This window comes from Thunnus maccoyii, chromosome 6, assembly GCF_910596095.1.
Source record: "Thunnus maccoyii chromosome 6, fThuMac1.1, whole genome shotgun sequence".
NCBI lineage: Eukaryota > Metazoa > Chordata > Actinopteri > Scombriformes > Scombridae > Thunnus > Thunnus maccoyii.
In genome coordinates this window covers 7745365-7771523 of record NC_056538.1, presented here as the reverse complement: position 1 = coordinate 7771523, position 26159 = coordinate 7745365, and the positions used below count along the sequence as shown (strand labels likewise).

The 26159-nt window shown below is 41.4% G+C and overlaps 1 protein-coding gene across 10 annotated transcripts in view; it reads right to left on the bottom strand.

The window, feature by feature from the left end:
- numbl (NUMB like endocytic adaptor protein) overlaps positions 1-26159 on the bottom strand; it is a 59129-nt gene that overhangs the window by 5772 nt on the left and 27198 nt on the right. For 2 of the 10 annotated variants that reach the window (XM_042414728.1, XM_042414727.1), the window contains 6 exons: positions 11548-11698; positions 8231-8305; positions 6729-6803; positions 3406-3546; positions 1574-1781; positions 1156-1425 (listed from right to left, as the gene is read on the bottom strand). In XM_042414728.1, coding sequence (XP_042270662.1) covers positions 1156-1425; positions 1574-1781; positions 3406-3546; positions 6729-6803; positions 8231-8305; positions 11548-11673 — 895 coding nt within the window. In that variant the 5' untranslated portion in view covers positions 11674-11698. The other 8 variants (XM_042414730.1, XM_042414735.1, XM_042414731.1 and 5 more) reach the window with 8 other exon arrangements.

The window sequence follows — 26159 nt, the reverse complement described above, 5'->3', positions numbered from 1 at the left end:
GGATAAGTCAGGTATTATTAATTGTCTTTAGTCGAAAGCTAAGAGCCCTCAAAGTCGCACAGTCCCAGCAATCAGCGCTGTCGCTAATAGCAATAATAACAGCACTTCACATAACTGCTTTTTATCTCGGCCCTCATTCAGTGGAAGCGTCAGGATTAAACTGGAGAATTACACCTTGTCTGCACTACCAAAACATGAATACAAATGCATCTGAGATGTGCTGAAGGTTTATTCTGTAATATGATTGTTCAGACCTTTTCAGACAAGGGTCAGTGATGTCACACTGAAGCCAAATGGAAAATGTAATATCGCTCCAATCTGCAACAGCAGTGACGCAAGTGGAGCGCACAGTCCCCATGTGTAGTTTCTATTGGAGTGTACAAGCAGGAACAATGTTGCTTGACTTCTTTGAAAATCAATTTGGGGATTTAAGTCTGTCAAATCCTTTGAAAAAATCTTTTGTTTTTGTATTTGCAAGAGAGAGGTCTGATGTGATTTCATTCTAGGAATTTTGATATCGAGTATAAATGAGATGAAGATGAATCACTTCTAGATACAAGACCTATGAGGTTTGTTGATGTTTCAGCACAGTTTTAGCCTTTTGCATCCGTTGCACAATCATCCACCTCTAATGGTGGTGAGTTAGGTTCCTCTCTGACAGCAGATAGTAAACATGCTTTTATAATGGTTTTTCCCAGATGTCAGCTTTAATGGTGTCAATCTAAAAAAACTACTTTAAATGTTCCTACTTCAGACCCAGCAGTATTATAACTGTGTTTATTTTATTGTGTCTATGGTCTAAATGATGTTTCAATGTCTTTTCCGCTTGAAATAAATCCAAACAAATTACGACTAGTCCCTCTATGGGACTGTACAAAAATTACTGGGATGAGGAGGGCTGAAGTTAAAAGAAAAAATACATAACAACCCCCACCCGCCTTATAATTTTTGTACCTAACCCCAGCTCTTTTACATATTGTAATTTTAACAACCAAATCACCCTTATTGACAAATGAATGTAGTACAAAGGGGTGACAGCAGCAGAAGGTTGGGACCCTCTGACCCTAATAAACAGAAGATAAGAAGAAGCACACAGCAGAAGAAGGTCCCTTGGTGAACACTTGTGACTATAACTTCAAGAACTCGTCAACTCACCAGGGTTCTTGGCCTGGAAGTCGGTCTTGCGTTGCAGCGTGGATGGCAGGTCATTGAGGCGGAGCGACAGCTGCCTTTTGAAGGGAGAGTTTTTCTGGCTGAGGGCAGGGAATCCCCTGAAGGATCCTTGACGCACCAGCTGCTCAATAGGCGCGTGGCGGCGAGGGATGGCGTGAGGCCCGCCAGGTTCTGGGCGCTCCATAGGGGACGCCGCACCCTCGGGTGGGGAGGCGGTGCCAGGTGGCAGGGCTGGGATGGCAGAGGGCTGGTCTGGAGGAGGAAGAGTGGAGAATACATAATCTATAAATATGATATACTATCAGTGTCGTCAGGCTGTGAGTTTCCTGTGTACGTGCTTGACTTTGAACTTTTTTGGGATCAAGTTACATGTCTGTGACACTTTGAAATATCATCCCACCTTTCTTCTTATCCTGCAGTTTGTCATCTCGCTCGCTGCTGCTGCCCTGCTGGCTGCAGGAGGAGTTGGCGCGGAAGGAGCCCTCACGAACAAATGAAGTGCGACTGGCATCAAAGGACGCCGTCACGCCACACTCCTTCTCCCTGCGCTGCTTCCTCTCCAGACAGGCGGCAAAGGCACAGCCAACTGCATGGCTCAGTCTCTCTCCCTGGTGGAACAAAAAAAAAAGAACAAAGAAGAAGAAAAAAACTGTGATTAAAACACTTTACAGCTTTAAAGTATGACCTACACTTAACCTGGATTGATCAATGAGCTATAAATCTACAAGATTATAATTAATCAGAATTTTGAAAGCAGTTTGAGGTGTATTGAGACTTTGCAGACAGAAAACAAACTGAACAACTGAAAGCATGACTAGGGCTAGCGCACTTCTACAGTCTTCAGTGTAAACTGTGCTGACTGTGTTTTTTTCTACAGAGGTTTTCTACAGACGACATGATTGGTGTTCATGTCAACCTTCAAATCAAGTTCAACCATCCACATACTATACAGCCGTCACAATGAGGAGGAGGAATAGGAGACGGTTCAGTTTAGGATGTGCAGATAGAGATGTGGAGAATGTGTAGTGGAAATAGAAACAGAGATGGATAGATAACTCCGCAGGCTTCTGTCTAATCCCCTCTCCTAATCCCGCAGGTCTGTGCTGCGCTCTCCTCCATCCACATTAATAATCCAACTCACGGTCTAAGCTGATGAAACCACTGCAGGGTTGAAACCACAATGCACCGTGACGGCATGGGCTCAGATTCTGTTGCAGTTGTCTTTACATTTCAATGTTCCTCATCATCAAGGTCAGTGAAACAGAAACACCAGAGGTTAGAAATCAAATAAATATAATATGTACAACATTCTAGTATGAGTTCAACACTTGAAAAAGGGATGCAGCTAACCATAGTTTTCACTGATTAATCTGGTGATTTTTCTCCATTTACCTATTAATTGTTTAGAATATAAAATGTTAGAGTCTAAGCTGATGGCTTGTTTTGTCTGACCAACAGCACCCACAGACGTTCAACTGCAGTGGTGGAATGAAACTAAGTACATTTACTAAAAGAATGGTACTGAAGTACAACTTTAAGGTAGATAATTAAAGAGTGTTTGAATTTTATGCTACTTTATATTTCTATTCCACTACATTTTGGAGGTATATATTGTACTTTTTACTCCACTACATTTATCTGACAGCTGTAGTTACTAGTTACTTTTCACATTTTACCTTAAACAAACATATGATAAGCTCATATAATAAAATGCATTGTGACCCCTTTCAAAACAGCAGTGTCTAGTTGGGGCCTCTTGTCACATGTTTAACATGTTAATCTAATAATGTCATATATAATAATATATCAGTTACAGTGGCCATTTTTCTGCATAATTAGTTCCATTCATTTGATACTAAAAGTACATTGTGCTGATAATATTTCTTTACTTATACATGAAAATAAAGGATCTGAGTAGTTCTTCTGCCACTATTCCATTCACATACATATAAAACTGAGGAAATCAGCAAATCTTCACATTTTAGAAGCTTGAACCAGCAATGGTTTCACATGTTTGATTGTTAAATGACAAACAAAATTGTTGTTGATTACTTTTTTGCTCACTAACTTATTGATTACTAGACTAATTGTTTTAGCTCCTTCCATTGATAAGCATGAAAAATGGCTAAGCTACGAGACTGAAACACCCCATTGGCTTCTAAACTTAGAAAGTTAAATAACAAAGTATGGAAAGACCCAGGAGGAGATATGGAAGGTTAATTGTCTCCTCACCGAGTCTTTGAGAGCCATGAAGCAGTGGCACATCCACCGTCTGGTGGTCCCGTCCCGGCAGATGTAGGAGAAGGCCTTGTCATAGTTTCGATCAGGAGCGCAGAATGAAACCTTCTCTATGGTCTGGTCCACAATGAGGTCCTGATAGAGACACAATGGAAAAGAGACAGAGAGGTCAGAGAGAATCAGATTTGACAGCTCACACAGTACAACTGAGTATATCGAGTTGCTCCAGCAGGAAGATTTCATCAAATCACATTTGACATGGTTTTGTCTTTCTAACTGCAGCTTAACCGATGACAGACAGGAGATATAACTACAATACTGAGCACACCAGCTCATAGACTGATCCAATACTTGACACATGGCTTTCAACCTCAGCTAAAAAACCCTTCTCGCTCCAACCTATTTACACATCTACCAGTGACAGAAAAGAGAGCGACTACAGACTAACGACACTGAACCCTCTTTTAATCTCTGGGATGTTTCCACCACTTGCCCTTCTTTCTACAAAAGGGTTATTCAGCCCGTCTCAGTGTCTATAGTGACTATAGAGGAAGCTAAGAGGGGCCTTTCTCTTTCTCGGTGTACATTAAGGGGCCCCCAAGCTCACCTCTTGGACTCTCTGGAAAAAGCAGAAAGAGAAGGAAAACAAGAGCCGAGAGGGAGAAGAAAGGGACGAAAGAGACAGAGGGCTCACACACTCATCCACACACGTCCTTCCTCTCCTCCAGCGTTGCAGAAAACAAAGAGAGGGGAGGATGAGGAGAAAGGAAGAGGGCGGACGAGGACGGGAAAGGAGAAGAAAAGAAGGAGGGATGTGGGGATAAAGAGGTGGAAGAATAACAGTCCATTCATTGTGAGCCAATTAGGGAATGAAGGGGGACGCTGGTACCGAGGTGAAAGGCTGAGCAGAGAGCAATGTGTGTGTGTGTGTGCGTGTGTGCGTGTGTGTGTGTGTGTTTCAGAGGTTTATGATTCTGTATGCTCATGTGAGGTGTGCTTTTGAAAGTGTGTGCTTTGCATGTGTGGGTAAAGGTGACTCAGATCATGTCACTACATCACTGAAAAGAAGAATACAGCACAGCAGCATGTGACTCAGAGAGTCTCTGTGCCTCGAGCCCAAAGGAAAGACTGCTGAACAGAGAAAGACTTTACTCTTTCTTTCTACTGATTCATTATGAAGGTCATGTGGAGCTGTGGTTCTAATGAACCCACATGTCCTGTACACATTCTGAGTCTGTGGAAGTGGGTTTGAATAATGGCTGTGTGGGTGTTATTAAAGATGGGCTTGATGATTCAGAGATGGACGCTGGGCTGATGAAGAAAGGTGATGAGGTGGCACTGAAAGAAACAAAGAAGGAAGGAGGAGACTTTATGCATTATAATTGTTGGCTTTCTAATCAAATTTGATTAAGTTGACCGTAATGTGCTTAATTAGAAATGCTAATGAGATGTATTGAAAATAACAACAGTGGGGGGTAAAGATTCACACATCAGTACTGTAAGACCATGTTTTGATGGCGAGTCCTTTCTACTGTCTACATTCAACGAGTTAAGTTAATTGTAGAGCTGAAAGTATTAGTCAATTAATTGATTAGTCGATCAACAAAAAAAACAAACTGGCAACTATTTTGATGAGCAATTAATCATTTAAGTAATTTTTAAAGCAAAAATGTCAAAATATTCTCCAGTTCCAGCTGGTCATTTAGGAAGATTTGCTGCTTTTCTTCATCTGTGATAGTAAATTGAATATCTTTGGATTTTGGACTGTTTGTTTAACAAAACAGAAATGTGAAGACGTCAACCAAGAAAATTTGCAGATTGATCGAAAGTGAAAATCATTAGTTGCACCCCTTGTTAATTAGAACCAGGGGCTGGAAATTCCTGTGAATCTCATTTAACATCATTATAATATTTCAGTTTTTGTTTAAAATGCACTTATAGAGGCAGTTGGGCTGGAGAGAAATGTGATTTAGACAAGAAAGCAAACACACTTAACTCATTTTATTCTTGTGTTTGACTGATTGATGGTTGTTCACCTTCAATGTAAAGCTGCCATTATTATGTCAATCTTTTTCTTATTGTCAGCAAAATCCAATGAAAAGACCAAAACCATCAATGCATTAGTTCATCTCTCAATACTTCATGAACTTCATACCCTGCCTGTGGCAAACAGCTCCAAGTGCATTTGTTCCTCCTGAAGACATAAATCTATTAAAGTGGGTTAAAATATGCAGCTTAATTAAAAGAATCCTGAGTATTTTCCTAAAACAGTTGGATATTGTATTTGTGCATTTGTGGGACTATTTTCAGTGGCGGATTAAATGAGTATTTACTGCAGCAGGACAGTGTGAGATTGACTCAAAGTAAACATTTATTGTAATGACTGTTTCAACAGTGTGGCTCACTGATGTGTTTTGTTAGCAGGATCGATTCATTGTTGGTTTTAGTCTTTTAATGAAAATAAGACAAACATAGAATATTGCCAGCCTTTTCCTTAAAAATGTTTAGATTAGATACATCACCGAGGAGGAAAAAAGAGGAGGGAGATTAAAGTGGAGGAGGAGAGGAGAGAGACCGAAGGACTGGAAGAGGTATGAGGTCATGTGTATGGCCTCCAAACAAAAAGAAGGGGAAAGCGAAAGAGGGAGAGAGGCTTGTCCTTTGGGCTCGCTCTCTCCTCCATTCTCTGCTGCTCTTTATTCTGCTCTGCTTTCAATAGAGCCACAGCTAGCTGCACTCACTGTAGGAGGCCTCCCTAGCCGCCAGACACTCCTCAAGTGCATGTGTGTGTCTGTGTTTACTTGATCTTCCCTCCCCCACTAAGCACCTTCAGCAAGCAACCATGAGTCACATATGTCAGCTCTGAAACTACACACACACAGACACAGGCCCAAACTAGCCTGGGAGCATCAAAACAATAGATGCATACTGGGTCCTTCTGTTGTCAGCCTCGGCATCATCAAACTAGGGCAGAATGAGAATTTGTTGCTGGTCTCAGGAGGGAAACTGTCCACGTGTCTGACTGGAATACGTATATAAGAGAAAAGTTGGATTTCTTTTGCCACTACTCTGTTTCTGTCTTATTGATCAAAAACTCTATGTTTTGCTTTCTGGTTGTTGTAAAAGAACAAGACTGGAGACAGAGATAAATTACCTGAGTGCTGTGTACTGTATATGACTGTAGGACACACACTTCCATGTCCTTGTTGCCAGAAGTGAGTGATGAGGTAGGTAGAAAAGAAAGAGACAGGAAAGACAGAAAGGAGGACAAAACAAGGAGACGAAGGCAACACACATGCAGCAAAACTTTTGCTTACCTTAGTTTTATCATCCACCACCCTGAGTCCATCAGCTGAAACCCACAACACTGCCTTCACTGTCTTTTTCCCACTCTGGAAGGAGAAAAAACAAGAGAGAGTGAAACATTTATAGCATAACGGGAGACTGACCAAGTCGTATACCGAGCGTATTTAATTTCACCAGGTGTTCCTAAGCAAACTCCGTTCTTATAGTGGTGTGATTCACAAGCTATTAGCATATAAAGGCACTTATCCTGCTGTTCACGGTTGTGTTAAGTGTTTCATTGCATCTTTAGAGCAGATGAGGTTGTGGTGGGTTAAGAGTGGAGAGGCGGGCAGAAGGAAAAACTGTGCCAGCTGGCATTAACAGTCATTTCTCCAGAGGAGGGCACCAGGCAGAGTTAATAACACACTCAGCATGGGCCGGGCTAAAAATACACAGGCTAAAAAAGCAACATTCCACTCCATGTGAGTGGAAGTGTGTGTGTGCGTGTGTGTGCATATGAGTCGGCATATGCGGGTGTGAGTAAGGGAAACAGAAAGCCGGTGCACTGCAGAAAATGGCTTTGAAACCCACAGCGAGCCGATAAGGAGCCTCAATTTTTGCATAATCCCATTTAGAGGAAGAGAGAGGGAGTGAGAATGGAGGTGAAGAAACTGAGGATGATGGAAGGAAGAGAGGGGAGAGGGAGAGGGAGGCTAAATGAGGAGGTGGAGCAGGGAATTAAGAGAAAAAAAATAACTGTGGAAGAAAGTTTTCAGCACGAGCAACTGCAAAGAAGACAGAGCGCGGCTTAAGAAAGATGCTTGATCCAGCAGGGAGCACCGAAAAGAGAAAAACAAATGAAAGGAAATTGTTGCAAGAGTAGAAAGAGAGAATGCATTAAACATTTTCTCCCGTATGCATTAAACTGGCTGTGATTCATTTAACAGCATTTCTCTCTCAGATCCTCTGAAAGCGTTATATAAAGTTACATTCCAACTTGGGGAATCAATGTGAGGATGAGTGCACATTTTTCTACACTGAATACAGAAAAATGTTGGCCAGTTTAATCCCCATTACCCCCCCCCCAAAAAAAAAACAGCAATAGCAAAGCTTGGGAAGGTGATGAAGAAAGTTGCACAGACTGCTGTTTTCTACACCACAGAGTGTGTGTCTCTGCATGTGTGTAAGGCTGTCTGACACTGGCCGGCCTGTGTCACTCTGTTCACACGCTCCTTGTCCAAATCCAGCTTCCCAGGGGTGCAAACTGTGTGTGTGTGTATCAGTGTGTGTTTGTATGTGTGTTTGGTAGCCCTGATCTCATTTTCTGCTCTCTTGGGTGTAGAAGGATCAGACAGACAGAAAGACAGATGAGCAGACAGACTGACAGATGCACAGACACAGACAGGAATACGGCCCATCAGGGAGGGCGATGTGAGACATGAAAGAGGTAAAGAGAAAGGTAACTGCAGAGAGTATTGAATGTGTGTGTGTGTGTGTGTGTGTGTGTGTGTGTGTGTGTGTGTGGGATACTCACAACTTTTAGCTTCTTTACCGCCTCCTCGCATACATGCATCCCTCTCGACTCCTCCACCTCTACCAACCCCAGGTACTGCAGAGAAAGAAAGAAGGCAGAAATCTTATTAGCCAAATCAAAACAGGTGTTTGTTGCATTTCGCTGTTTTTATGTGTTAACAATACTGTTCATCTAACCTTCATACCACTAAAGAGAAAGTCAAAACAAAAGAAAGAGACAGAGAAGTGACATAAAAACAACCAAAGTCTCATTAGTCCCTATCAGTATTTCTATAAGTGCTATGAAATTGACAGGCAAGTAGCTAATAAGCACCCATACTGGATTTACAGCCGCATGCTGCTGCAGATAATGAGGACAGGAGAGAGAGAGGAGGACTGGAGTAATTTATAGCCTCACATCCCCTTCTGTTGTCTCTCCGGTGTTCAGCTCTGTGGTGTACGGAGAGCCCACAGGGACACAATTAAAGCTCCCGCAGTTCTGCTAAAGTCAGAAGACAAGTGACTAGGATAGAGGAAGATGAGTTTTCAGAGTTTTAAGGAGTGCTCTGAGTTTTGGGTAGATTGGTCCCTGAACTGAAATACTCATTGTAAACAAACTGTGGGCAAAGTGTGACAGTTTTGTGAACGAGAATTTTACATTTTGAGCTAGAAGAAGGAAAATACTACTTTTGGTTGCCAGAGGAAGTGAAGGTAATGGGCAGTGTTGGGAAAGTTACTTGAAAAATGTAATAAATTACCCATTACTAATTGAAAAAGTGATTCCATTACTACTAATTACTGAACACCAAAAGTTCAGTAATTAGTAGTAAGTACTTGCACTGCTTGTTAATTTACTTTTGTTAGTCAGCACAGCTGCGTCAAAGGTGCCTTTAAACAACTCCAAATCCTCCATACCCTCATAATCTGTGTTTAGCACATGTAGAAATAGAGAACAAGACATTATGGTTTAATAAGCTGCCAGTTTACATTTACAAGATTTTTACTGACCATGAACAGCTAGTTTAACGTCAGCAACAACGACTGCACAGAGGACTCCAGAGGTCCTGTCCTCACAGTAAAGCCACAGGGTTCACACAAAACTCCTGAATGTAGGCTTACCAGTTGCTAACGTTAGCAAAAAGCACTCCTCTCTTTGTACCTTGTTTGAACCTCAAAGCTTACTTTTGATAACGTTAGCAAGCTAGCTATAGACAGAGAGATGTAAATATGACAACTTTGGAGTTGCTGGGAGTCACATTTCTTCCCTTTTGGTAGATACTAACCACCTTCCCCCGGCCCCTGCGCCAAGCTAACGCGTACCAGACAGGCCTATTCATCAGAGACGCAGAGTCCATACTGATATCAACCCTTCATCAAAATCCCTGTAACTTAAGTTAACAAGCTCTACTGAGGACACATGAGTAAATTTTGTGTCTGTTTTTTTCTCTTGGAAAACTTTTCCATTTTCCTCCCCAAAGTTACTGCTGTTCAAAGACTCAACTTTTCTCTCAGTATTAAGCTTAAGGACGCCATTTTGGGTTCTTTTTATTTTTTTGTTCTCCGATACAGTTCAGCAGCTCTTGAAGAGGCATTAATAATAGTATATGACTTGTGAATATATTTGGCGTGAAGGACAGAGAAGTGAGAAAGAAAAGATGAACAAGGGAACAAGAAGGAAAGCAACGATAAAGAGGCTGAGAAGTTTTTTGCTAACATCTCTCGCTGTAAAGCTCACAAGTCCTCTTCACTACCCATCTCATTGCTAACTCTGTGGAGCATTACCATTAGCCTGCCTCACACTGTCTTCCTTAGTTCTCTGTCTCTTTCTGCCTTGTATTTGTCTTTTTCTTCTGGTTTCTCCTTTCAGTCTCCAGGCTTTTTTGTTTTTCGCCTCTCATCCAATTCTATATCTCGCACACAATCTCACTGAATATCTTCCAGTGTCTCTCCGTCCCCTCTGTGTGCCCTCATCCCTCACCCTGTCATTTCCGCTGCTCTCCTTAATCTATAACTCCACTTTGTCGTCATTCCCCCATCTTTGCCCTCCATCTCTTACTGTCATTGTCTCTCTAGTTCTTCAACAAATCACTTCAGCTCACAGCAACAGACATAATGTACACATTCAGACTGGAGCTGGTTATCCGTACATGGGGCCATTAATAATTCTTTTGCATTTATTGCATGTGAGGCATTCAGCGGAGAGCTGAAATATAAATCTGTGCTTTGTTTGAAAGCACTTGAAGTACAACATGGTTACTGTGAGGATCAAATGTCCTCCCTGTCCCCATTCTTCATCATTTTTCATGTAACAACAGCACAAGCGAAAATTCCCAGGTTGCCAATATTGCATACAGCGGTGCCCTGACAAAAAAAATGTCCTTTTTTTTACCGGAAGCTTATAGTACTTAGAGTTAGAATACGTATAAAAGACATAATCTGCTTATATGAAGCAGTCCACGTGCAGTTTATGTGATCATGTCGGTTTTGTGCATATTCATACAGTATGTTGACATTCAAATAAAAAGTATCTCTTAACATTTTGGGAAATATGCTTATTCGCTTTCTTGCCTATAGATGAGAAAACTAACACCCCTCTCCCGTACTCATCTAACTCTCCGCAAGAAGACGTATAGTATAAGTGTATTCCACCAAAATGTCAAACTATTCCTTTAAGAAGAGCAAAAATAACCAAATACAATTAACATATATAAACCAATCTGAGACAATCATTCAAAAAAAACGTTTTGAATGTTACATCATATGTAAATTACAACAGTGTGGTGCTACAATGCTGTTATATAACAGACCTACATGTATGAGGCGTAAATAGAGCATCTTACATGGCCTTGCCCAGAAGCAGCTTCTGGCTTTAGCCTTCCTCTGTGATCTTCAAGGATAGTGTGCTGAATAAATGAGGATCCAGTGCACCTTTTATTGTAGAGCGTCCTCTCTCAGCCCCGACATGAGTTATGGTGTGAGTGTACTGTGGTCTCAGCCTCAACCCAGAAAACCTTCATTTGCCCTTTTGTGTGGCCCTCTGGTGTACTGAGGTTCATGTTAATATATACACACACAGTAAAGTTAAACTACTCACTCAGAGTGGGGAGATTACTTTTGTCAACATACCATATATTAATAACTGCCAGACATTATGATTGTGTTTGACTCTGGTCCGTTTTTTATACTGATGAATAAAGATAATGATAAAGATTCCTGATGGTAATATTAACCTTTCATGTTTAAATGAAAATTCAGGGCCTCTGGGGCAGAATCTAAATAAAATATCATTCTTTTTAATTATACTAGTCATCGCTGGCCTCCAGATACTTGGATACGTACCCGCACAGCGAAGTTACATTTGCCCTTGCGTACAGCCTCCTCGTCAGCCTGCCACTGATGCGGTCTGCTGGCCTCTGGCACATAGGTAGGCTTCTTCCTCCTCAGGCTTTGACGAAGCTTGTTCATCTCCGGGGTCACGTGCTCCCTGGTACTGTGGACACAGAGAGGGATGATGGTTTAGTTCTCTAAAACATAGAGGTTCAAAGGTTGGATTTGAGCTTTGCAATTCGCTCAAGAGATTAAAAAAACAACACTGAAATGATAGCATCATCACAAAAAACTAACTCCCTACAAAACACAAACACACATAAAACAATGAAAACAGCTTTCAGTTACTCTCAGTTTAGCGGTGAGGCTCATTAAAAGCTAATTAAATGTCACAGCGCCAAACTATCATTTTAAAAAATGCCACTTTATAGCTTTGCTCAGACACTGCAGCCTTGTGTTTCATTCAGGATTATGAGTGAAGTGGGATGGATTTCATTGATTAACTCAAGCTTGTTATGTAGTAATCATGCCTAACAAGGCAGTCAGTACATTAGTGTCATAAACACTTCCCGCCATGATGCCCCATTGATTTTCATTCAGAGACAGGCTGTACAAATCACACAGGTAGAATGTAACGCTAATGAACACAAAGCATAGCGCACGCTTTCATTTCTCAAGAAACATCAAGAAAGCTGAGCGAGTTCTGATCAGCGCACACACACACACACCTCAATCCTTCCCTGAACACACACAATCCTCCCTCGGCTGCTTAATTAGACCATTCAGCCTGCTGGCCTGTTTAGCGATGCTAATTTTTCAGCATAATGAGACATGACGCCATCAAAACATGACCTGCTTAAAAAATGATAATTACTGTTTTCATTCCTCCACAGTCACATCCTCCCTCAACAGAAGATCTGGAGTACAATAAAAAACATCTCTCCCTGTGTGCGTCCTTTTCCTTTATCAGGACTGAATTCCACATCACCAGCTCCTCTGTTGTCTATATCAAAAGCTTTGAATTTGACTTCACAGCCCCTTCTTCCCCTGTTTTTCCTCTATTCTCAATCTCTGTACAAACTATAGTCCATTTTCTCTCTCTACATGTTCTTCACATTCAAGGTACATCATGACACTGATCTGATCTGACGCGGGAAGAATCAGCAAGCCTGGCAAACTCATAGATCATTAGATCCAAGTAGTAAGCCCACCAAGAACCTCTGAACTTTTGCAAAGTAAATAAAGTACAATCAAGAGCAAAGAAATAAAATAATAACTGTGGAGAGATATAAAAAAGGTTTCATGTTAATCTGAGTAAAGAGCAAAACTGTATTTTCTTACCGTCTGGTTACCCCATAAATCGGCATCCTGGCTATAACAGCGTGTGAAATTAAACAAATCTTACACTGAAGACGTGCAATGTCCATATGTAAAGCACTCATCTGTATACTGAAGGACAGAAAACTTCCTCCTGCTCTGTCACGCAGGTCAGCGTTCATTCAAATATATATACACACACATCACTTCTCATAATCACAGCGACCTTACTGGTAATGGTAACCAAAGACTGGTGTGCTGGAAATTAAATGTTCTTGCTCGCTTTACACAAACACACACACACTGAGACGTGTGTGTAATGCGGAGTATTCAAATGCAACTGCTGCAAAACAGCTCGAGTGGCTTTACTCATTCCTGGCATGAGAGGCATGCGTCCTCTGCCAAGTGCAGACACACACACACACACACACATATACACACACACACAAACACAAAAAACACACACAAGCCCCTCTGCAGCTCGATGCACACACATGTCAAAGGTTCTGCCAGTCATTTCTGGGCAAAGCGCCAACTTACTGGCACCTGGTTGGCACCAGAACTGCTGCAGCAGGTGTGAATGTGGGTGCGTGAGTGTATGAAAGCTGGCTGGTGTGTAATTCCCCACAAGGGACATCGAGGGGAGAATTATGGAGGCAGGTTGGGGGAAATGAGGTGCTAGTTAGGGAATACAGGATGCCCTGTAACTGCCCTCATATGGTTTGGGACAGCAGGAGAGAAGGAGGAGGAGTGAGCGAATAGGACTGGCATCTGATGCCAATTCACAGGGGAAGTCATAGAAGTGAAATGATGTGAACCCAGGGTACTGGAACAAGTGAAAAATGACTGGACCGGAGGGACAGATACGAGGGGTGGAGAGAGAAGAAGTGGAGGAATGAAGAAATTATGTAAGAAAATTAGTGGTGTTGTAATTATCCTGTTCATCATCAATCAGTCACTTAGTACTAATAAATAGAAATGTGAGGCGGTTGAGTCACTGACAACAAAGTTAAACATGCCAATAAACTACAGTAGACAGCTGAGGATAGAAAAATAAAGACTCAGACCAACAAACCAGCAAAACACAGACTAAAAACCAGAAAAATCCACTTCATGTTGACAGCATACTGTAACAGCAAAAAGAGACGGAGAAGAGAAGAGAACCTTCTCTTTAAACTCAGATAAAGTGTTTACATCTATATTTAATGAATGAACTTTCAGGATTAAATGTATCCACTTAGAGCAAAGATGTATTTTCACAAGAGAAATAACATATCTGTCTGTACCTTTGGTTGACACTGAGATCAGGAGTCTGTTTAAAAAAGCTGCTCCTACACACTCTCTCATCATACTTACTGTAAAGACAACAGAGGTTTCATGATTTAATGATTCAGATTACTGTAAATATATATTATACTGTAATTGTGAGTTTGTTGTCTGTTGAAGAAATGTCAACACACATGCATTACATTCTTTGTCTGTAGGATGTAAACCCCAAGATGCTTCACAACTGCCGACTAACCCATAAAAAGTGAGCCTAACTTCACCACCAACACCCACCAGTTCAGCACCACAACACACACACTCACACAAAGATTTTGCTCTGTGCAAACATCATATATTGTGGTGTCAACGAAGTAAACAAGTGGATACAAAAGGGGAGAAACGGAGGAATGAATAAATGAGAAAATTAGTGTTGTAATACGCCCAATATCCTGCTCATCATTCATTCATCCACTTCTGATAAATGGGGGTTTGAGTGGTTTGACGCAGAGTTTTAAAGGCCACCACACCAGAAGGACGAAAACAGGATGAGGACAGAAAAAAACAGACAGATAGATCAACACACACAAAAGCAACCACACTGTGAAGAGTACTGCACCGATTTAGCATTGAACTTCTACAAGTTCAGGGTTGTGGGACCCACGATGGAAATTTAAAAATTGATGCAGCAGAACCAGAGATGTTTTTTTTTTTTTTTTATTCCACATATTCGTCTTCCTAGTGAAACACTTGCCACCTACATTACCCATACTGCAACTCAACTACCAACAGTTCAGATGTAGACTGCAGTGATATCACTTGAGGCGATTTATCAGACCTTGCTCAGCTCCTTCTGGACATACTTTGATGTGTGAAATCTGTGCAGTTCCTTAACATGAACTCTGTATCTTCTCTATTTTGAAGAAGTTGTAAAAAAAAAAAACAGCTTGACATAGAGGATACCTGTGTTTCTTTCAGTTCTTGTATTGAATTATTGTGCTCGTAAGAGTCTGTCTGTCTACACGCAGACACACAAACACAAAGCCAACATGTTTATCATGTAAAATATGAGCTAAACCAGACTGCAGCGGGGACACAGAAGTTAAACAAGCCCTCCTCTTACTGAGCACCACAGTGTGAAATAAATAGAAATCTTGTAGTAAACACTCTTTGATGAAGTCAGAGACATTAGGGTGGAGACATTACCCAGCATGCAACATCCAAAGGCCTTGCATAGCTGTGACCTCACCCTGCACAACAAGAACCATCTGCATGAGGAAAACAAGACATGAGAGAGGCAGACGGAGGGGGGTGGGCTGGCAGGCAAGGATGCAAAACATTAAAATAAATCTGTAAATCAATGGCGTAAATGAATTCCCACTCTCGTCACGAACCCACGCAAAACTCCCAAGCACTTCAGCGTAGACTACACAAACAGGAGGCCTGGTGCCAAAAAACATAGTTGTTCCCTATCCAGTGTTTGAGTTAGCAGCCATCTGGAATGTATTGTTACAGACGAGATGGCAAGAAGGACGACTTACGATCATACGATGTTATGTCGTTGACTTTCAAGTCTGTTCACCCAGGCTGACCTCCCTTCATCGCTGCTTCCTTCCCTGCTCCTCCCTATTCTTCTTCCCTAGTGTTTATACTCCACATGTCCTTTTTGCTCTGCTCTTGTCCAAAAGATGTGATGAAGGATGCAAAAAAAGGCTTCAAGCAGAATGTCTCCAGCTCTAGAGACATGAATGTGAGGAAATGGGTTTCACAGGATTGAATTTAGCATGAAAACATCGCCTACGCGTACAGACTAATAAAATACGGGGGGAAAATTTCCAACAATTTGGTCCAGCTTGTTAAGTTGGTATTTTAACTGTTAGTAGGTTGGGAGGACTGTCATTAATAATGTGTGTGTGTGTGTTTTTAATTTCAGTAAAGTACTTGTTGATGCTCTCTGGCTTGATAAATGCACACACAGTCTGTATTTAAAGAGTAACATAACAACATCATTTAATGTCATTATGTATTTGTATATATGTGTGTGTGTCACCTCTGTGTTCCCTCCATATAATCTGTGTTAAGTCTGCATGAACTCATGTGTGTCCAGCTGTGTTTTGTGGTTGCCAGATGTGAGTTTGATTGATATCTTTGGCACTCTCTCTCTCCCTCTCTCTCTCTCATACACACACATACGCATACGCACACACACAGTGTTCCTCCCTGATCCAGATGTTCTGTGTTGAACGGCGGCTCAGAGATTTTGGCAAAACGGGACACACTCCTCCCTCACACTTCTTCTCAACCAGATGCTCGCTAATCACACCTCATACAAGGAGGGAGATGGAGGAGTCTGGGAGAGGGGGAGATGTTGCCACAAACACACACACACGCACACAAACACACACCCCATGAGTCACTGCCACCTCACATTACGGTAAGCTAGCCATATGTGTGAAGCTCCAGAGAGACAAGAGACGAGGTGGGGACAGGGAGAGGTGGAGCAAGTGTCCAAGTGTGTGTGTGTGTGTGTGTGTGTGTGTGTGAGAGTGTGTTTGTGTTGCAGCAGCAGGGGATTGTCTTGGCTTAGTCATCACTGAGCTGACCACTTTATATGGACACGATGTACCTCTGACTCTCTCTTCAGTTGAATTCAAGTTGTGTCTCACTTGCTGAACAACTGAGAGGCTGATGTGTTTTGCTAAAGCCTTCAGTGTGACTCAGAGAGCGAATCTAAAGTCACAGCAGAAGAACAAGCATCAAAGGTCAGCATTACAAGAGCTACATACAGTATAAATCAATTGTTGAATTGTTTCAGGGTACATAAAATCCATATGCACAAGCCATATGCTATACATTTCCAATACAGCAAAGTAAATCACAGTGTAGCTCAATAGTAGTTCTAGTCATTTAAAACAGTGTTATATAACCATCGCACAAGTGTAAACACATTAAGCTGCAAACACAGTTTACTTGTTATGTACAATTCAGATTTTTTCTCCCAATTTTATCATATTTAAACCCACAATAAATGATTTTTTTGGCCACTTTAGAGCAGCGCAACAAGCTATAAACACAACACTGACAATTCATTGCTTTTTAAGTTAATATGGTGAACTTAGCAAAAAGTTGCTTATTTACACATCCAGCAGTTACGGAACAACATTATCATTCATCTGGAGTTGTGTTTCTGTCCACATGATGAATGTATATATAAATATATGTATATGTATATAGCTCAACTGGCTCTTTAGCTGCTAAATGCTCCACTATGTTCACCAGCTAGTCGCTAACTGTGTCTGCCTGTAGTTTGGTGCTGAGTAGGTATTGTACAGTGGGTTCTTTATCTGTTTTTTTGCTGAAGACATCTGCTTGCTGTGACTCATGAGCAGTGTCAGTGAATCAAAACAGTAAAGTCTCAGGCTTTAAAACCGAAACAATGAGCCGAAAGATGCTAAAATTGAAAAAATTGTTGATAATTCTCTGCAGGTTCACCACTACAAGTGATGCCTCTCACATTACACACTGTCATTTTATGCATTTTTATGTCGTCGTTCTGGATCTGGATTAGTGATGCCTACTTTCTCCACACAATGGTCAGATCAGTAACTTAAACTAACAAAACTCAGCAAGTAGGAAGTTTGCACATCCCATGAGAAGCACTTTCTAATGAGACACAGTTGAAATTAAAGGTTTGATTGATGTTAATAAGTCATTTAGCTTTTCTGTTATAAAGGAAGCTTTCTTCACAACCGTTAAATGTCACTTCAGTGGTGACTCATCTCCGGGCTAATGAGACAATACATCAACAATACATCGAGTCATAGAGTTGGTAGAATTCAATTAAAAACACATTAGACACAGGCACATTATGCTGACACACGCACACACACACACACACACACACACACACACACACACACACACACACAGAAACCTGACCCAGTTTCTGGGCCCTGCAGACTTTAGCTGACACTGAGTAACCCGGATAAGGACACTGACGCTTACTGTCATCCAAAACTCTCTGTCTCACACACACAGAAAGTGACAGGTGGTCTGTGATTGTGTGTGTGATTAAAAAAATAAAGAAGTGTGACGTAGCAGAGATAAACCAGGGCACTTGTGTTTACACTGAAGCCTGACCCAGGACGGGATGGCCTTATTCATTGCAGTGGTTTATGAGTCTGTGTGGGAGTGTGTCTATGCATGTGAACGACAGAAACAGACAGAGTTCAGGCTACAAAGTGCTCCTGTAAGCTCAGTGGTCCTTCCTGGTTTTATATTGGAGTGAGACCATCTTCATGATACAACAAGGCCAAAATCTCATCACACTCATTTTGGGAAATACATGTGTTTACCTTCTTGGTAGTAACAGGAGAAGATCAGTTTCAGTTTCAACTCTGTGCCTTTAGCAGAGCTGTAGACTTGAGACTTGGACTCAAGTCAACCTTCAGTCTCAAAAATAAGAACATGAGACTTGACCTGGACTTCACTGCTGTGAGACTTGACTCCATAAAGACTTGACTTGATTTAAAAGCCAAAACATTTGCACATCTTACGTTCTGAACCGCTATAATCCTAGTAGGCTAAAAAATGAATAACACAGTGTCAGACATGTCTTATAGTGCTGAATACTTAGTTATTAGCTAAATTATTAGCTTTGAATGTAAATTAATCAGTCTTTTTGTCATTTTAATGGTCAGCATTCAAAAATGTGAAAGACTTGTATATGATTTGCAATTTGCCTGTTGTCTCAAATGACTTGAGAATTGATTTGGACCTGCTCCAAAAGTCTTAAAAACAGCAGTTTTTAGCCTAGTATAGCACAATAACTAGAAACAGATGGAAATAGGTCTCACACTTACATGTTGTATTTTATGTATGTTGTGACATTTTATGTGTAACTATTCACTGAGCAACAATAACTGCAGTGGCTGCATGCAGCAGCTCAGATGTCCTGTCAATGTAAAGTTGCCACGTTGATAACAAAATAAGTTAACTAGATACAACATGTTCAATAGATCATTTTGGTGTATTTTTCTCTTTCTAGCTAGCAGTTTTCTCCCGCTGGAAGTCGCTAATGTGTGAAGTTAGGCAAAAAACATCCTGGGCCAAGAACTCACAGAGATGAAACTGATATCAGTTTTCTCATCCAACCTCTAGTAAGACTGCAAACAAGCATATTTCCCTGAAATATATATATGTATTTTTAAAAATTTGGTCAAAATTCTAAAATCAATGTCAGTGTAGTTGTGTCCTCAAAAAAAAAACATCAAAACAACAGAATAAAAAGTGGTCTGTAATTCTGCTGCTGATCATCAGTCACTGTGAAACAACCGGATGACCAAGTCACAACAGGCTGGTGGTGAGCTGAAATTTTCCAGGTCAATATTACTGCTGGAAAACAACACAATCCTACAAGTCATTCAATCACAGTATCAATAAGTCAATTCCACAGAAACAGTGGAAACAAGACAGTTGGAATAAAGATGTAAAAAGCCATGTATGGACTGTACTTATGCTGCCTCTTCTGTGCTCAGATGAAACATAAACGCCCTTGGGTGCAGCAGTTACAGTGAGCAAATATAAAGAGGCAGAACCTCTCTCACAACAGCACATACAGTTCAGCTGAGTGCTGTATACAGTACAGTATGTGGGTGGCTTATGTAGCAGACTTTACTGTAAGTGAGGAGGCAAAAAAGCGAACATACTGCATCAGTAATGGCCTTTTAGAAGCGTGTGTGTGTGTGTGTGTAAAGAGTGATGTACAGCGACAGCTGAAGCAGAGCCATGTGCTTAACCATCAGCCTGGCACCCACTGTGACTATTGTCTCTGTCACTCTCTCTCTCTCCTTTACACACGCGCACACGCACACGCACATATGCACACACTTCAACTAGCTTCATAAACCAGATCCACCACTCTATAAAAAGGGGTCAGTGGGTTCATGTATCTCTCTTTCATTGAAATTCAGGACCAATCCACAATCCATAGTAGTTTCTATGCAGTATTGGTCAATACTGTTCATAACAGCATAAAATATAGAACAGTGGTACGTCCCTGAATGATTTTCCACACTGTAAATTGCATGATTTATGAAGTCAGTTTTATTTGTTTGCTATTAGATTTTCCAGTGTTTCCTGTGTAGGGTTCATATTTTCATATTCAAAGTAGAAAGCAAAGGAAATCTAGAGACACAATCGCCGTCTCCAGCTGCACACCAGCACATAGAAAACTTGATTTATTTAGATTTTTATGTGAGGAAATGGAAATGCAAAGTCATTTCTTGGTACATTTGACTTAGCAAGAAGGCGCAAACATGACAGAAATTGCCCACAACTGAGGCAAAGACACTAAGAACCTGAGAAAATGAATGATTATTTTGCAAACCATAATAAAAATGTTTTATTTACAATGTAGCTGCAATTTTTAAAAGAGCTGTTGACATTTTTACTTTGTGAATTCAGTCCCAACTGAACTGAATCGATTTCTAATGACAGATTGGTAATATGTTCAGGTAGCAACTAACACATATGACTAATATTTTCTTTTACTGCTATTTGTTCTGTCCTGCTGTTGGTCATATTGATTATGTTGTATTTGTCATTGAAGTCTATGAGCCATGACTTCTTAACAGTGCCTGAGGAGAATAAGTTAGATGAATTAGACAGAAGAAGAGAGAGAGAGTGTGTGTGTCAGAATGTCAACATAGTTACTAATTAGCTTGACATTGACTGATAGACACGGATGCAAACATGTCCCGTCCTTCCTCTGAGCCTCTAATGCATTATGATCTTTCAGAGGGGTTTCTGGGCAGAGGGAAGCATTACAGAAAGCTGTGCTAAGTGTATTAGCTGGTGGGTATCTTGCATAATGAGGTTGAATCGTCCTCTGTGACTCAGGTTGCAGTGCAGTGTGGGAATTCGGTGCATGATTACAGTAACAGGTGAATGGTGAGTGAGTAAGATGTTGTAATCGTGATGATGATCACAGGACTGGATGAGGAGGTGACTCAATCTGCTGATCCAGGATCAGTTCTGTGATAGGGTGGAGGTATTTATACTGAATGTGCATGATATGGAAAAGATGCAGAATCTCATTTAAAAATGCATTTCAAGTCTGTTTGTAACCAGCAAGTTGCAACATTTGGTTTGCTGTAAGTGTTACAGTTTGTGTGAAAAAGCTGATAAGGAGCCACAAAAGTCTTCAGAAAACTTAACTATTGGTGTGTTGAAGCATTTTTGAACACTTCAAGACTTTGTATCTTTTACTTGACATTAGTTTTAACATGTAAAATTGCAGTTTCATCCAACTTTGGTTTTATTTTTGTTCATTTGTAATTTATAAAAAAGTAATTGCTGAAGTCTGGGAACAGCAAACAAGGCAAGAAACGCAAGCAAGTATTAAACAAGCCAACAGTTTAGTCAGAGAACGTCTAAACAACTTCATTTAGAGGTAAAATGAAAGTGAGTGCACCCAAAATGTCAGCAATAATTCCTCATTGCACAGGAAACTGTGCATGCTCACAACTACATTAAGTACCATATCATACCATATCCCAGCTGAGCCGGGAAGCCAGTTTGTAATCTGTGGTGGACGTTTAAGTTGCGTACTAATTTTACTGTTCGCCTTTGTTTTCTCTTCGTTTTCTCATCCAAATAACCTTTAAAACCTGTATAATTATCTAAACGCTCGTGTTTCTCGTCCCACTTCATTTCTTTTTAGCAATGCCACCGCATTCCCTCAGAAAATCAGTTCGCCAAGTTTACTGCAATCTCAGCAATTAACTTGACAAGTACAATATTATTACTGAAAAGTGTGATGGCCAAAATGAAAAGAAACTGAAATTATCCTTTAAGTTCATTCTGCATCAAGTTAAACTGAAATCTAAAGCAAACAGAGAGAGATGGACACTTTCTAGTTAATCTTGACACCTCAGAGTCAAACAGTTAGATTTACAGCACGATAAGTTAGACAACTTTTAGACAAGATGGGTAAACTCTGGGAAAGGTTGGAATGAAATTAGGTGTCACTAACACTATGAAGATGGATGGATCCAGGAAGCAGAACAGGTTTCCAGAGTCGATTCTGCCATGGTTTGACTACAGCTAAATAAGATTTACTGGCATTCTGACATAAACAGACAAACATACAGTAATATCAGCTTAAACACACCGGCACACACTCCTAAGTTTCCACACATGCATACAACTTATTCAGTACACAAACTAAATAACCTTGAGATCAGTTAAATTCAATAAATCCCCCCTTAAAAGAAAACAAGAAAATTCAAATCACAGCTACGATAAAGCACCAGAAGTAAGAGAGGAACAATCAATGCAGTGGGTCCAGCGGCTGCTTGAGGAGGTCAGTCTACAGGACTGGGGGTTTGGGAAAACATCCTGCAATTAAGATTATTCGCTCCCCAGCCTTTTCTGCAAATAGGATTTAGCTGGGAAAGTTCAAATTACAATTATATTAGCTATTGCAGAGAGAGAGTGCGTGTGAAGCCTAGGAGACACACACACACATTCACACATGTAGATACACATGCTCTGTCACCTCAACACCCCCCCAGGAGACACACACACACACACACACACACACACACACACACACACACACACACACACACACACACACACACACAGCTCCCACACCTATTATCCTCTTCCTCCACAGCTTATCATGGTGCTGTGTCACTGCCCCTCCTGCCACTGTTTAAATTCCCACCCATCCAAGTTAAGCTGAGAGGAGATTGTTTGTGTGTGTGTGTATGTGTGTGTGTGTGTGTGTGTGTGTGTGTGTGTGTGTGTGTGTGTGTGTGTGTGTGTGTGTGTTATAGCTTGTGTTTCTGCAGGGTAACTTGTCTCTTTCTGTTGTTTAGTTTTTTGTAAGATAAAGTTTTTGTCTTTTTTTGTGTACATCAAAACGTATACATGCATTTGTGCACAAGAGTCCGTGCATGCTTGCGTGTGTTCATACCTGCGTGCACATGCTTGTGTACAAAAGAGAGGCAGATTAACATAACAATATCCAAATCCCTCTTTGCCCTTGGAACAGCAGGCTAAGAGGGCACAGACCATGCTAGCTTTAATGTGTGTTTGTAAGTGTAGCTGTGTACCTCCACCTCTACATGCACTCATATGTGTATGGCATGTGCCTGTATATGTGTCATAAGTCTGTATGCCAGCGTGTGTCTGTAACTGTGACGGGAAAAGTGTGTGCGTGGTGGGAACTAATCTAAACACAGTGCAGCCAGGCGTGAAGTGGAGCAGTCTAGTCGATATGCTCCAGTATCATATTGTGGTGCTATGTTCCCACTTTGTATTCTCTCCTACTAGACTAGACCACTGCCGCAGGCCAGCTTATCATCAGCACTAAGTCTCTGATATTACATTAAAGTGTGTGGTACACTTTCATCTCCGGGGTCTTTTTAACTCACAAAACAGGGAAATTATTGAATAACTTGAGAGTACTCCATGAAGAGGGCAATTCACACCTAGCCGTGAACCTCATACTCAACACCAATCGTCACTTTACTGGTATTGCTTTAAAACATAGATGAACTTCAGGGGACTAAATTACATACAGAAAGATTGTGAAAAAGTTTATTTCACTGAACTCAAACGCAAACACTTCACAAATTTAAACACTGAACTCAAATGTTCCCGAACTGAAGAATCCATTGTTGCTGCGGCAATATCTCAATGTCTTGTCAACCCCACCCTTGAGCTTGAATTGTGCAGATTGTACGTCAGACTTTTGTGTCAGCGAAGAATGCCAAGTGACCCCGGTGTGGCTCTGCAGCTTGCATTCACACAAACAGAACTCTCAGTCAAAAGAAGTTGAATTTAACCTTCTCTAACCGTCTCTTGGTTTTTGAGAGGTTCTGCGTCTATCGAAAACTGCCGCTTTCATGAAACATTCACATTTTTCAGATCTATTCTTTTCTCATCTCCTTCTACATCTTTCTGTTTTCTCTTATCCTGTCTCCAGTGTGTGTCGAAAGTTTCTCTTCGCATTTTGAAAGTGTTAAATAATTCTCTCTAATGGTAACATAAATCTGTGGCATGCTTTTGTTATTTCTACAAGCCATAAGATGACAGACAAACCAAGTAACAAGATCTTCAGTCTATTTCTATCTTTTGCTTCCTCTGCTGAAAAAAAGCAGGGAATTCATTTTTCTCCATTAAAGATCAACTATACCATGACTTCTTCTTCTCATATCCTTTCCTCCCTCTTAATTTTCACCCTCCGCTTTTCAAACTCAACCTTCACACCCTCCTCTCATCTTCTCCCTCCTGTTGAGTCTCTGTCTTGCTATTCTTCATTTGTCCTCGTTTCACTCATTACACAGGTCTCTGTGGTCCACAGTACTCTCACTCTTCGCCTTGTTCTTATTCTGTTTTCCAAAACACATGAGAGCTGTCCTTCTCGACTGTCTCATCATGAGGGCGGCATGAGAGAGAGAGAGAGGAAATGTTGCATTCAGGAGGAAATTTAAACAAAACGGTCCCTCCCTTCAGCCTGACAGGGCTTGGAAACTTACATCTTCTCTGCACAAGTGTCCACACACACATATGAAGAGACTCATGTCTCTACACGCACACAAAAACACATGAATGCATGAACACTGTGCAGGAAAAAAAAAAGATGTTGGGTGTTTGTATCAATTTAGCGGGTTTAATCCCTTCCATATGGGCATGGGGGCTAATGCATCTGCTAAGGCTATTAGCCGCTATGAGCCCTGTGGATACAGGCTAGACTAGACCTATTACCAGTTTGGCAGTGACTGAAAATACCACCGAAGCCAATAACCCAACAACAACAGCAACAACAAACCACAACTATCACTGTTACAAACACTGCAGATTTCCTGTTGACCTCCATAGAGCTTGCAGATTTCTGCCTTGTTGAAACAGGGTCAACTTGATGAACAGAAAAAGAGGTGAGGCCGGGAAAAATAGCCCAAGGTGCTGATTGCTACGGAAACAGTCGACCCAGTTTAAAACCAAAATACATGCAGGTGCAAAATCAGACAGACACACATGCAGAAAAACATATAGATGTATGCACAGACACAAATAAAGTGAATGCACATACATAAGTTGAGTGTCACCTGCCAGTTCCTGTGCACACACAAACACACTGTTCACACCCACTGCTCATTCTTTCACTCACCTGAGTTCAATGGCCTCCGCCATCTCGCCACAAGAACTCATCTCACACAGAAACGGCAGCAGATGAGAGGAGATGCAGAGATGACAGGCTGAGAGAAAGAACTCCCTCAGACTAGTGGCCACAGCGATAACAACAGCACAAGAAAAAGATGAGAGGAGGAGAGGAGCGAGAGAGCGTGTGATGATATTACGCTCGGAGTGAGGGACAGAGAGGAGAGGGAGCGCGGAGTGAGAGAGAACCACACCTCTTCTTAAGGGATTAACTTGGAAAAGGAGTCCTGATGCACTAGAAAATACACGCACAGTGATGCACCCAAACACAATCAAAACTGCCCACAACCCAGCGTGGTAGAGTGTCTGGTAGACAGATACACCCAGACAAATACTGTACAAGCACGCACACTCACAGCTGCTCTAAAAATAAAGACAAATCAATGTTTGATGCTCCAAATCCTGGGAGTAAGGAAAGAAGGGAGTGGGAGGATAGAAAGATAGAGAAAGAGAAAGGGGAGGGGTGATTAAGCGAGTCATGGCGGGTGGTGACACAGTTTTCTTTGCTCTCCATCTGCTATGGGTGCACTGGTCAAGAGTGCACTGGGGGAGAGGGCGACAACTGGGGCTGGAGTCTGGGGACAGGCACTGGAGCTGGAACTGGGGAATAGGGCCAGGACTGGAGGATGTGTTTAAAGTGAGGACTGGAACTCAGCCTGGTAGTATGTTTCCACTGGGGCATTACTGGACGTGAGGAAGAGGGTTGCTCCCCAGTACTGGAAGGGCAGGGCACAGAAATATAGCCCAACAGATGATTAAGTAGTAGTTAAGTTACTTCCTTTTCAAACTGATGAAACCTAGAAACCACACCC